Source organism: Medicago sativa, chromosome 7 (genome assembly GCF_051527215.1).
Source record: "Medicago sativa cultivar Bolivia chromosome 7, Bolivia_mono, whole genome shotgun sequence".
NCBI classification, from domain to species: domain Eukaryota; kingdom Viridiplantae; phylum Streptophyta; class Magnoliopsida; order Fabales; family Fabaceae; genus Medicago; species Medicago sativa.
In genome coordinates, this window is record NC_140755.1 from 91,669,108 (window position 1) to 91,683,443 (window position 14,336).

General features: G+C 31.0%; 1 protein-coding gene and 1 long non-coding RNA gene across 2 annotated transcripts; one reads left to right on the plus strand and one right to left on the minus strand.

Moving 5' to 3' along the window:
* The first annotated feature begins 866 nt into the window (after positions 1–866).
* Positions 867–3,935, plus strand: LOC146910226 (uncharacterized). The gene is made up of 6 exons (XM_085726980.1): positions 867–1,039; positions 1,384–1,456; positions 2,616–2,748; positions 3,108–3,211; positions 3,312–3,474; positions 3,557–3,935. Exons 1-6 carry the CDS (start codon positions 1,024–1,026, stop codon positions 3,710–3,712), a joined length of 645 nt encoding a protein of 214 aa, XP_085583106.1. The 5' UTR covers positions 867–1,023; the 3' UTR covers positions 3,713–3,935.
* A 2,617-nt stretch (positions 3,936–6,552) lies between these two features.
* LOC146910227 (uncharacterized) lies at positions 6,553–8,735 on the minus strand. Its single transcript, XR_015020445.1, has 2 exons — positions 8,531–8,735; positions 6,553–6,808 (listed from the first exon to the last, which is right to left on the minus strand). It is a non-coding gene; the product is annotated as an uncharacterized LOC146910227 (long non-coding RNA).
* Positions 8,736–14,336: the final 5,601 nt, after the last annotated feature.

A 14,336-nucleotide genomic window follows, 5' to 3' on the forward strand; every position in this document is an offset into this window, starting at 1 on the left:
AGACCATTTTGAGAACAACACGAGAATTAAAAAAGTTGGTTGTTGAATTAATTTTACTGACAATTGTTATTGTTTTACATGTTTACCCTTTAGGAGAGAGAGAATCAGTTAATGTTTTCATCGAAAATTTAATATATATTGCAGAAAAATATGTAACATAAATAAAGTTATAGTGGTAAAGAAATAATTAATGCACATTGAACTTTGAAAGGAATCTTATAAAAAGAGACAAAGAAAAAAAACTCAAAAGTGACTTATAATTAAGGATGACGGTAATATGTAATTACAGTAAAATTTGTTTGTTTTAAATTATATGTCATTCTACAATATCAATGAATAATTAATGTTTATTTTTCTATTATGTAATTTACTATTTATTACTTTATATTTTTCAATTCACTATATTCCTTTTTAATTGTCACATTTTGAATGATACAACAATTTATCTTTTTTTCTATAATAACCTTAATTGTTTAATATATCATTTCAAATATTTCTCTTTTGTAATAAATATCTTAGGATAATATAGGTAAAACAACATTTAATGATGCATTGAAATTAGAAACAAAAAATTTATGCAAAAATGATAATTATAAAATAACGGAGGGAGTAATTCTTTTAATATATGTTTTTCATACCATTGAGAAATTATATTTTTGTAAAATAATTCATAATTACCCTATTTTATATAGAAAATTAATGACGTTTTTTAATACATGTGAAATATCTAAAATGATATATACTTTTTTTTTTTGACGAAAAAATGATATATACTTTGATAAGGAGAAATACAAAATTAAAATTAAAATAATAATAATATGAAATAAAGCGGGGAATGAAATTAGTATGTAAACGATAAACTCCAATTCCAATTCCATTTCGAACTTCAACTTCAAAAGGTACTTCCGCGTGAATAATGTTGATTCAGAGATTTCAGGGTTTCTCATCTTCGTGCTGATTTCTTACATTTAGGAGTTGGAACTTTCACGAACCATCATCTTCAGCAACCTTCAGGCTTCTTCGATGCCTCCATTTTCAGGTAGTGATAATAGTTCAGTTTTTGATTTTTCCTTCTTCTTCAATGGATTCAGTTGATTCTAGGGTTTCAATTTTCAGTTCCTCATGTTTTGATTAAGCTGATTCAGTGTTTGTTTTGTTGTTCTTTGTTGGTTTTGTTGATTCACTTTGTGGTCTATTACATGATTCTGTGTTGTTTGTTTTGTTGATTCATTTTGTGTCTAGTTTTATTTTTTCAGTTGGTTTTATCATTGAGGTTGTTACTCCTCTGTACTTGTATACTTCCCATTAATTTGAAACTGAATGCATTTTCATTTGTGTAATCTCTCTGTTAACGTTGATTTATCTATCTATTTGTGTTGTAAGCTTTTAAAAAAAGGGCAAAGACTTTTTGCCAAAAGCTCTTCGGGAAATCCAAACCTACAGGATCTGATAAATGGTAAATTCAACACTTATACCTCTTTATTCAACTTTTTGCTGAAACATTGTGTAAAACCAGAAATTGTATACAAAAGCCTTATTCACTTTATTATTGATAATTCCATTTATAGGGTGTTTTACATCACAGGTTCACATAGTTTTGTTTTCTAAACTCACTATGACACTTACAGTTACAACAGCTAAATAGGCTTACAACTAATTTGGGCATTTTCAATCCCCACCGTTTATGACAGTGAAAACATAACTACAACATATCCTCCCTTAAACTGAGTCGTATTCCACAATCAGTTTAATTCAGACAACCTGCACATTCCTATTTGCTTTCTAAGCCTTTCAAAAGTATCAGAGAGTTGATGAACAGAACCATAATGCACTAGTTCTATAATTCCATCTTTGCTAAGATTCCTTGAGAAATGAAAGCGCACATCAATGTGCTTGCTTCTCCCGTGCATGCCTGAGTTTTTTGATAGCTTGATTGTTGAAGTGTTATCACAGAACACTATCATTCTTTTCTGCAGAGATGCTCCTAACTCACTTAGGATTCTTCCCAACCAAATTCCTTGACTTACACACACTGTTGCGGCAACGAACTCTGCTTCTGTAGTGTGACAAGGTGACCACAGGTTGCTTTCTAGAATACCAGGAAATTGCTCCGCTTCCCAATAGAAACATATAGCCTGATGTGCTTTTTCTATCGTCTAAGTCCCCGGCATAATCACTATCTGTATATACCAATAATTGTTCCTTTTCCTATCTCTTGTAGTAGATTCCATACTCAATAGTCCCCTGAACATATCTAAGTATTCTTTTAGCTGCCATCAAGTGCTTTTCAACTGGTTTCTCCATGAATCTACTAATAAGACTAACAGCAAAAACAATGTCAGGTCGTGTGACTGTAAGGTGCATAAGACTGCCTACCATCTGTTTATAAGTAGTAGCATCTACATATTTCCCTTCATCTGTTTTGGATAGTTTTGTTCCCGACACAATAGGACTTTTGACTGGCTTGGAGTTTTCCATTTTAAATCTTACTAGTAACTCCTGAGCATACTTCTGTTTCCATTTTTGAAACCATCTGTCAACACTTATACCTATTTGTTGTGAATTTTAAAATGTATCTTCTTAATACATTGTAATGTGATTTTTTTTTTATATAGGAAACTTATATTAGATGAAGCCGTTTTAGAGATGAATAAAGCAATTCCTAAACATAAGGATTCAATTTACAAATGTGAAAAAGATGCCGCTACTTGTATTGCCAACGGCGACCTTCGTTTAGCCTATGTCAAGGTTTTATCTCTATACCTCTATTTTTAACAGATGTTATATATATTAACAGATGTTGTGATGCATTTTAAAAACCAAGTTTCTGTCATGAAAGCAAACACATGCTAGAAAAGCTATCGGTGATCCTAAAAAATGACCACCTATGTTAACGCTGCTAAAGAATCAATAGAACCTTCATGTTCAAAATCACCGTCAAGTTACACAAGCTAACAAGATAAGAACTTATTATCAAACTGACCTATGAGATTGAGTTGAAAGGTTTGGTTTGTGCCATTAATATTGAGGGGAGGTCAATGCAATTTCCCCTTTAAATAAACAATTACCAATGTTATGTTGACATTTTTTTTCTTCCTTTTTTCTAGATAATATACATCTGTAAACTGAACCGGAAAATCGATTTCTGTAAGATTGCACCAGTTTATGCAACAATGCTATCTGATAATGTCAAGACTTTGTTTGAGAACATGTAAATTTTTTAAACCTTCAAATTCTTATTTAAAGATTGCAGTCTTTTATTTAAATTTTTACCATACTAATTTTTGTTTAATTTCATCTTATTCAACTAGCAATTGTCCTCGGGCCTTTCTTGAACCAGTGGCATGTTTATGTTATGCGGCTGATCATTGTGACGATCTTCCGAGTTTGACCAAATTCAAAAAGGAGATCTCAAAGAATTACTTCTTTAGGGATCCGATCGATGTTACTTACTACCCTCACGTTACTCAAGAGGTTGGTTTTCTATTTTAGTTATCTTCCCTTCCCTTTTTGCTGTTGAATTGTTGATACCAATTAATTTTATTTTCATTTGCAGGTCGTGAGGTTTTTCTCGTTTCCAACCCCTTCCGCCGATAATCTGAGTTCTCATCTATGTGATTTGGCTGTCCGTTACAAGGTTTTTCAGTGCGAACAGATTCCCCATGATCTAAAGGTCATGCTTAAGGACATCTCAGATGCATTATACACGTAATTTTGGTGGAGTGTATCATATTTTAGACATGTTGCTCACAATTCATCTTGAAATATTTCTAATTTGCAATCCGCACCTGACAAATAGTATGTGATTGCTAGATAGATAGATAGATAGAATAACATGTAAGTAATTTTGTCACTTTATTAGGTGTTCAGAACAGCATTGGTATCCTAAACTTCTCTATGCTTGTTAATTTGATATAGCAGTTGTAGGTTTTGAATCTTTTGTTGAAGAAATGAAATTTTGGTTAGGTAGCATGGCAACTAGTGAGTGAATCTGGATGGTTGGATTGCAGCTTCTGGCATTTCTAAGTTGTTGTTCACTTAGGCACTAGTTTTTACTTCAATTAGATAGTAGACTTGGACCTAATCTAATTGAATGGTTATTTTTAGAGAGTTGCATGGAATGGTTGGTATTTGCCTTTTATTGTTCTGATAGTTTAGTTCATTTAGGATTTGCTGTGATATGCCTAAGTGGAATATCGGTCCTCTTTAGTAGGACTTCTTCCTTGTTTGACTCAGGGACCGATATACACTATGTGAAATGGGGGCAGCTGACTTCAATTAAATTAGAGAATTACTTTTTCCACCCAGTTGATTTCTCGCGCGCCCTGTTAAATTTCCAAAAATGCCCATTTGTAGTCCGGATTACGTAATCCGGATTGCATCAGCACCATGAAAAAATTGCAAGAGATAGAAACTGTTTTCACCATTTTAAAGATGGGTTTTGCTCTTGTAATGATTGCTGGTGAAACTTAATTATCATTGAAAATCCGGAAAAATCCGTAACTCATTTTTTCACCCTTTAACAAAGGAAAACACCATTCCGGGTTATGAAATCCGAAAACCTCAAGAGCATTTTTGGAAAAAACTTAGGGCGCACGAGAATCCTATAGGATGGGAAAAGTAATACTCATTAAATCTTAATATATATAAATGTTAGACAGTCTCCAATCAACCTGATTAACCCTAATCCCGCCCTTTTTTATGGGAATTTTTATGAAATTTTATGAAAAAAAGGGTTTGCAAGGAATCGAACCAGGTACAATATGCCACCATTCCATAACTTTTACCACTAGGTCACAACCATATTTTTGAAATATTGTTGCTTATAAAATAGATATGTAAGGCCTTTTTTTAAGCCACTATCACCTTGGCGGTTCCTTTTCCAATGGCAGTTACTTTTTTATTATTGGTGGTTCCTTTTATATTTTTCCCAATTACTACATAGCAGTTCCTTTTCTTATTTTTTTTTCCTTTCGTCACCGCTTAACAACTTCTTTTCATTATTCTTTTTTTCTTTCTTTCTGTAACCACATATCAGTTTCATATATTATTTTCTTGGTGCAAACTTTTGTCTATTATTTTCTTTTGATTACAATGTTCACTATGAATTATCATTTTAATTGTGTTGATATCCACCTTTGATTACTTCCGCTAAATGATACTTATATATGAAACTCTATAAAACCCGTGCATAGCACGGGTTAGAGTCTAGTTATAACTAATAAATGGACAATTTTGTGTGTTGCCCCCACTTCTAATCTTGCATTGTCCCCACACCGCTCACTAATTTGAAAACTTTTACAAGCCAATATTGTATATTTTTTTTTTTTGAAGTATTGCTGCTGTATAAATATTTTTAAAAAACGATTACTTGCCACGGGAAATAGATCATTCCAACTTTTATGAGATGCATGCCATTGTTTTTTCGTTAAAAAAAATAGAGAGATGAGAGTGGTGCTTGAAATGAAAGACGACAAGCTTCATAAGTGCAGCAAATGAATAAGAAAAATAACTTCTTCACACACTACACTCGCAATGCAAAAGAAATTGAAAAAATAAAAATAAAAATCTCTACTCCCTTCTTTGTGTCTCCCGATTTAAATTTTTAGCACTTGCTTTTGATTCTATTTTATTCCTTTATTTTGTTTTTAAAAAATAACATCTGAAGGTGCAATGGTAGTAATTTATTTAAAATGGGAAGTTGATTAATTTGACTTGATTTTACGCATAACAAATTTCTTCTATCGAGTTTATTGAGCTGGACAATCAACTTGAAAATTGTGTATTGGATAATCATTCTAGCGAAACACTTTCTAATGTAGATGAGATAACCGATAATTCAATGATGTATATTCTTGAATTTAGCATGGTTTCTACTTCTTTATATATAAAAAAAAAAAAGGCATGGTTTATACTTGTGGCAATTGCTACGGTTGAAATGAAGTTTTTATAACTATGAATTTTGTGAAAATCAAATATACTACGTAGTCATAGAAAGGGAAATATTTGATGGTGGTAAAAATAAAATAAAATAAAAAATAAGGGATCCAGAATGGCTTAGGCAGGTTTGTCTCACCTCAATGGCTCAGGTTTGAGTCACCTTTAACCCACTTTTTATGATTTTTTTTTTAAAACGTTAAAAATGGAGGCGATGGAAGTCAAACCTTAGACACACTTGTATTTAACGAGTATCTACCGCTAGTCAAACCCTAGACACCAATGTTATGCATCCTAGATACATCAAGTTTGATTGACTCATTTAACTCTTATAAAAAGCACCGAAAGAAGTAAGATTTATGCAATGTTGTGATTAATCACAATAGGACGACTGTAATCTATAATGTAGCAGCCGTGCAAAATCCTTAACATACCCATGACCTAAACCACGACCAACCTTGGATGAGTATCGATGTTTCCCTATATTTTAAGTTATTGTAATTTTGTTTTTTCTACGATGTGTGTCTATTCATCATATAACTCAATCAATATGCCACATTTAAACCACACATGTCCATGATCTTAGCTAGATCCCCAAATTGAAGAATTCCAAAATCAAATGCAAAAATAAGTAATTTCATAATTAAAGCCCCGGCAGCGGGATGTAATTCTAAAGACACCAACATACTGTTAAATGGATTTCAACACCTAATTTTAATAATCCAAATTCTTAGAAAATTTAGAACTTCTAAAAAAAAGTATTGAGGACAAAAAATAGTGTAATGAACCATAAAAAACTGCATATGAAGCAAAAGAAGTGCGTCAAACATCAAACTTTATTCCACCCAGCCGGCACAATCTCCAAGATGTCCTACAAAGGCAATATACAAAGAAAGGCATAACCAAAAAAAGTAATTAAAGATATACATCAAACATGCATGCCCTTACAAATATAAATCACCAAAAATTGTAAGAAAAATAAGTTCACTTAATCTACTAAAGTGTTGAGATTTATTCAAACTTAGGTGTGTATAGCAATTAGTTTGCGTTAGTTAGTTATGCCTTACTCAACTAACTTTTCATGTTTTTAGGTTTAGTTTGTTGAGACTGTAACAATTACTTTTTTTTTTTTTACACTTGTGAATAATCAATATAGACTTTTCTCACATTCTATTTTCTTCTCTCACATTCTCTCTTTCTTCCGATCTTAACTGCTTTTACAAACCCAAAACCATTTGTTCACCAACAAATCGGTATCATAGCTTGCTTGAACGATTCAAGAAGAAAATAGATAATTAACCATGAATATGAATGTGAATGGTAATATCTCAGCACATTTATGTGTTTGATGGAAACAACTGGGACAGATTGATGAAGCAAATGAAGGTGATTTTTGGGTTTCAAGAAGTGTTTGAAGTTGTCAACAATGTAGTTGAAAGTCTTCCTACAAATCCTACTGAAGTTCAAAGAATTGCGCATAGGGAAGCCAAGAAGAAAGACTGCAAAACCATCTTCTATATTCATCAATGTATGGACAATAAGGTGTTTGAAAAGATAGCTGATGTAGAAAGCTCAAAGAAAGCTTGAGACACACTTATGAAATACTTAAGTGGTGATGACAAAGTAAAGAAGATATGACTGCATGCATTGAGAAGACAATATGAGTTGATGCAGATGAAGAAATATGAAAAGATTTAAGATTACTTCTCAACAATCATAACCATCACCAACTAGATAAAGTTATGTGGTGAAACTCTGTCAGAAAAGGTAATCATGGAATAAATTCTTAGAACATTCCATTTAAGTTTGATCACTAGTGATAACAATGACAATTAAGAAACAATCAATAGTTGATTTATGAAGCTGAATATGTAGAGCAGGGTCCTCAGCTTTTTGTCAAGCTAAACGTGCCCAACAAGCCAAAAATCGTGTCGCGTTTTCCCAAAATCGTGTCACGATTCGACACCCTGCAAAACTTGCTCACGGCATTGCGAAATCGTGACACGCCTACCAAATCGTGTCACGATTCTGTTTTTTCACAAAGACTCAATTTTGAGTCATATACCAACAAATATGATCCTAGAAATGATCAAACAACTAATATATATTCACCAAGTTAATAAAAAATAGTTCACTTTCTAAAACGGAGAAAAGAACTAGGTGTGGTAGCTTTTGAAAGTTTGAATTAAGAAAGCATGTTGAGATTAGTAATTCAAACTTAGGTGTATATAACAATTACTTTGGATTAATTAGTTATGTCATGCAACTAACTTTACATGTTTTTAGGCCTTACTTTGGTGAGACTATAGCAGTTACTTGTTCAACAAGTAACTGAATATCCACTTGTATATATATCTCACTCTTGTAAATAATCAATATAGACTTTTCTCAAATTCAATCTTCTCTTGCATTCTCTCTTTCTTCATTTCGTAATTGCTTTCACAAAACCAAAACCACTTGTTCACCAAAGAATAGTAAACATATTTTATGAGATATTTCTTTAAAATTAAAATAAACTAGTGATTAAACTTAATAAAGACATTTGCACAGGCATTTGCACAGGCGGTCCAACATTCCAATTAGTAAAACTTACATGTGACACTGATTCTGGAGAAGTAGAAGTCGACGACATGCCTTTATCAGCAAAATTAAAATAATGGCATCCGTACTCATAATACAAGTCATTCCGATACGAACATTTGTACCCTGGATACCAGTCTTTGATCTTGCTTCTTTTAGCAATTTTTCTTAGGAGTTTATTTCTCTCATTTTCCGTTGGATTCGGAAGTAACAACAATTTTATTACCTGCAATTGAAACCATATGAGATGCTTTTATCCACAAAAAAGAAAAGCATGACGAGCATAGAAAACGTTCACAAAACCTTCTTATTAACACAACAATCTAGCTTGCTCTTGGTGAGGTTGACTATATATTCTTCTCCATATTTGCTAATAAATTGCGACCGAACCTTCAATAGAGCCGGAAGTTCATTATACTTTGATCCAACAAAACATAAAGTTGCTATGGCTTCCTTCATGTCTGGGGGAACTTCTCTGAACATCATTGAGACTTTAGATACAAAACTCTAGAATAAAGATTTTCATTTTGCAAGAGTGCTTATACATAGACACACATGAGTGGCATACAACCCTTAAACCTCCAGACATAAATGCAACATGTGGCAATGTGGGTCCAAAGTAATTACATATCCTTTCTTACACATTACCAAAATACTCTCCTACATAGGATGTGTACAAGAGTGGTATGGAAAAAGGGTGTCTATCTATATTTTCCCATTTTGTAAATACCGTCGCAACATTAAAATATTATTACAAAAACAACATTAAAATATTCATTAGTCGCAATTTTGACTTCTCATGTGGCAAATAATAATGTAAAAATGTTCCAAGTAGTACAAGCATTTGATGCAAAGATATTTATAATTCAATATTGCAAAGCATATGCATACATATTTCCTTACGATAAATGATATTTTGACAATATTTTTTGACAACTTTTGGACAACTTTCTCTCTCATACTCACATGATATTGTTATCCTCTCTCTTCCTTTTTCTCTCTCCATTGTTTTTGATCAATAAAAAGTGAGAAAAATAAGATTGTCAACAAAGTTATCATCAAATGAATGTCAAAATATCATTACTCTTTCCTGACTGAGTCTATCATAAGAACACATTAGAAGAAAATCAACAACCGTACGGTGAGTCAACAACCATAATCATAAAAAGGAAGTGTGATAGAACCGATAAATTTGTACGGAGAAACAGTACTTTATTAACTTTGTTGGAGATTCATACAAGAGAGATACTCTCTCCTAACCAATTTGCTAAACAACTTCATGAAAACTAACTCTCTCTCTCTCTCTCTCTCTAGCATATAAGAAATTTAGCAAAGCATTCCACATTTAATCACAATTATCAAGCCCTCATGCCTCAACAAGTTCCAATTATAAGAGTACGTTAATCAAGTTATTAGAATAACCAGTCTTCATGATTGTATATGCAACAACACAACCCTATTGAAAGTTACAACAACCTCAAGCAATGGTTGCCGGTTTAGAGTCTTCCTTTGAGTAGAACTGGCATGAAGATTCTGGAGCATCATTTCATATGATTGACATGGCATTCGCTCTTTGAAACACATTATCAAACTTAGATTTAGGGTGCATTTGTTTCAATTTAAAATAATATATAGATTTCGTGTTAAACAATTTTAGAGATAAATTGAAATTATTTTTGTTTATTTACTATCCATCAAAATCATTTTTTTTTTAAAATATTAAAGTTAAAATTTCGTGTTAAACAATTTTAGAGATAAACTGAAATTGCTTTTAGTACCTAAAATTGATTTCTTAAAAAAATATTAAACATAATTTTATAGAGTTAAAATTATTTCTATGCTTGAAAAACATTTCTAAGACATCTAAAAGTAGAATTGAAGGTTTGAACACGGTTGCATTTATTTGACTTTTTCTAGAATAGAATCGTCTAGGATTTTGAATTTACTTCATTACTATATCGAACTACGACTTAACGAGAGCATTGTTAGAACAATATAGACATATTTACTACTTTAGACAAAGTTTTATAAATATTCTCTTCTGTCTCAATTATAAGCAAAATTTCATTCTTTTAGATTCATTCAATAACTAATGTATTTGCACTATATCAGAGACCTAATACATTAATTATTAAATAAAATCTAAAAAATGAATTTTTACTTATAATTGAAATTGGATGGAGTACATTAACATTTATTTTTGCCAGGATGTTCTAGAAATAACATCAATTTCAATAGTCTTCATATCAGTCTCTAACCCTCTGAATAGTTCTTGTGCAGATTGGATCTAAGCTGTCTAAGAGTGAAATTCATAAGCCTGGATTACAACCCACATTACCAGCTACCACTTAGTTCTTTCCTTCCTAATAATATCATTGTTACTCCCTCTGCTGTTGATATTAATATTATTATTACATGTTATTATGTTAAGGGTGATTGATTGAAAGTGTGAATCAAATGTATCATACAAATCTAATGTAATAATAGGATAGTCAACCATAATTACGTTTAATTAATATATATAGAAGAGTACCTTTGTGATTCAATTGAAGGAAGACGACGAGCAATTAGTTGACAAAATGGTATAATAATCTCTAGGACCCGAGACAAATTTTTCTGATCAATTAACTCCACAACCTGCATAAATAACCATATACATGAAGAACAATGTCACTGTGTCAAAATTCTTAATAGACTGGGTAATTCTTTACTTGGATCCACAAGTCCAAATATTTGAGGATATGCATACATCTAACTTAAAAAAAAAAAAAATTAAAAGAATAAAAGTAAATTATATTAATTGTATATTATTTTATTTCATATGGGTCTGCTCCAATATTTTTAATTTGTGATTGTGACACGCAGCTCGCTCATAATAGCTATACCTTTAAACGAGCACTGTTTTCCCGTCCACGTGATAGTAACTGTCCAATTTCCGTTTGCATAAAATCCATACGATTCTGCTTTAAATGAATTAGTGCTTCTCCATCTCCAACTATGTCATACAACAAAGTCTTTAATGTCTTCTCTTTCGGCAAAGTCACGCTTAAAATACAAAAGACAATGAAAAATTGCACAAACATTAGAAATCCATAAAAATATACATGTAACAATAAAATGTCGAATATATATATATATGAAGTCCTTACCAGGTTATTGGCTTGTTGTAGCAACAGGAGATCAAGTTGAAAAACATTGTGTGATCGTTTCTATCTACATCACGGGAAAGGATGTTAATAAACAACAATATTGATAAAGAAGAAAAAAAAAATTATGTGAATCTTACATCCTTAAACGAAGCTAATAAACCCTAACGAAAACCCACGTAGCAGAATGTTTCAAAATCATTAGACAAAGATGAGATTACTTCCTCTAAAAAAAAAGGTGCAAATCTTAAAAGGAGAAAAGAAAAAAATTAAGATTGACGGCTCTTACCTGTTTCTCTTCTCTTCGCTAAACAGGTAGGGTATATGCTCTATTTTCTCCTCTCTTTTCGTAATTATTATATATAGAGTACTACATATGTATGTAATTTGCAAAAGTATATTTATAAATTTACAAAGAATCTCTTCACAAAAAATATGATTATTAATTATGATTATATTTAACTTTGAGTCAATTTTTTTGGTTACAATTCTGAATCAATTTAGAAAGACATATGTATTCGTTTTATAAATTGAGAATGAATCTTCTCATATATATATTTTTTTCTATAATGAATCTTCTCATATTTTGTGACAAAATATTTTAGATTAAATATATTTTCCATTCCTACAAATCTAATAAAGTTCATTTTTTTATCCTACAAAATTATTAACTTTCGTTTTTTCTTTCTGATGAAAAAGGGAACTTTTTCTTTCGTGCTTGTGGTCCTTAAAAAATTGTTTGGTTATCTTTAAAAAAATTATTGATTACTTTTTATGAATATTTTTTAAACTCTAATGTTTTTTCTACTTTGGATCGGAGCACTACCCCGCACTCTAAAATCTTTTCAACAAAATTTATAAAAAAGATTCAAATTTATATTAATCAATATTTTTATTATTTTAATCAAAATAACAATAGCAATATGTAAATAAATATATTAAAAAATTATATTTATCTATTTTATACTTATATATAAATGACAGACATGATTTTGGGATACTTTTTATTTTAAATTTTATCCTTCATTTAAACAATTATATTTACTTTACTTTATTTTTTAAATTATTAATTAAAAAATGGTAAATCTCTTTAAACTAGGAACAACATAGTAGGAATGATTAAAAAAAGAATTTTGCTCTTCCCCCAGCACAAACCACTCGCGCCCAGCATGATTTCCAAATATACCCCTGCGTGAGTTAAGTCACGCTGCGTGACTTAACTCACGCACCTTATAAGCTCTGCGCGAGTTAACTCGCACAAGTTGGCCGGTTGTTAGAACTCAAGAACACACGTTTTTTGGACGGTGGTCAATGCATTGTAATGGTTTTTACACGTTTTTTTTTTTAAAGTTTTTTCACGTTTTTTGACCTCATTAAGTGCTATGTTACCTTAAAGTCTTAGACCACCTATAAATACCCTCACAAACTTCATATTTTCCTCACATTATCTCCTCCCACTCTCTCCCCCTCTTTCTCTTCTTTTTTGCTTCTTTAGTTTTAGGCTCTTTATATCCCTTTAGGTATATAGCAGTGGCTTTTGGGGTGAATAGTGGTCAGTCGAGTTGGAGAAAAAGACAGCATCCCTTGAGGTAAAATTAGGTTTGCTTTCTTTTACTCCCAAAATCTTTTTACCGTGGGTAAAAAGAATCATCATGGGGGTATAAAAGGAACCAAATTTAAATGTACCTCAAGGGATCTTGATGTCGTTTTCCCAACAAGACTGATCACTATTTTCCCCAAGAGCTATTGCTATATACCGAAGAGGGTAGAAAATAAATATTGAATAAATAAAATTGAATTCATTTTCTAATTTTGTATTCAATGAATAAATAAATTAGAATAAATATTGAATTAGAATAAAATCGAATTTATTTTAAGTGCATAACTAAATTAGAATATAGCAAATAAATAAATAATTTAGAATAAAGTAAATAAAATATTTTACAAATAAAGTAAATAACATAATTTGAAAATAGTAAATAAATTAAAAAAATAGCCACCGTGTGCCACTTAACTTACGCCACACGTAACTTAAATTGCGCATTAGTTTACACTTGCGCTAGTTAACTAGCGCAGGGGCATTTTGGGCATGACTGTAGGGTGCGAGTGTTTTCTGCTGGGGGAAGAGCAGAATTCTTAAAAAAACATCACAACAGTAGGAATTTAAATTATTAATTAAAAATATAGTTAAATCTCATTCAAAAAAAAAAAACAAAACAATATTACATGAATTATATTTAATCATAATATAAGTCTATATTTGTATATTTTTTAATATGATTAAGCGAAGTAAAAAAGAGGATGGACGAGCATCTTAGTGCTCATATTTCCGTTAATAAATTAATAAATAATCATTAACTTTTTTTTAGAGGAAATAATCATTAATTTACGGTATACATGAAACAATGTAATATTTGTCCCCGTGAGCTTAGATTAGTTGGTATGAACAATGCATAAAATATGCAAGGTATTTACATTATACGGTATATTATATCAAAACAATTTACACTTATAAAGATTTTTTACGTTATATATATAATACACATGAATAAAAGGTATGCAGATAATAAGTTGTATCACTAAGTCTTTTCGAATAGCAAAAATAATCCTTATGAACACGATATTTATGGGCTTAGAAAATATTACATTGTTATGCATATGATTCTTTGAAAT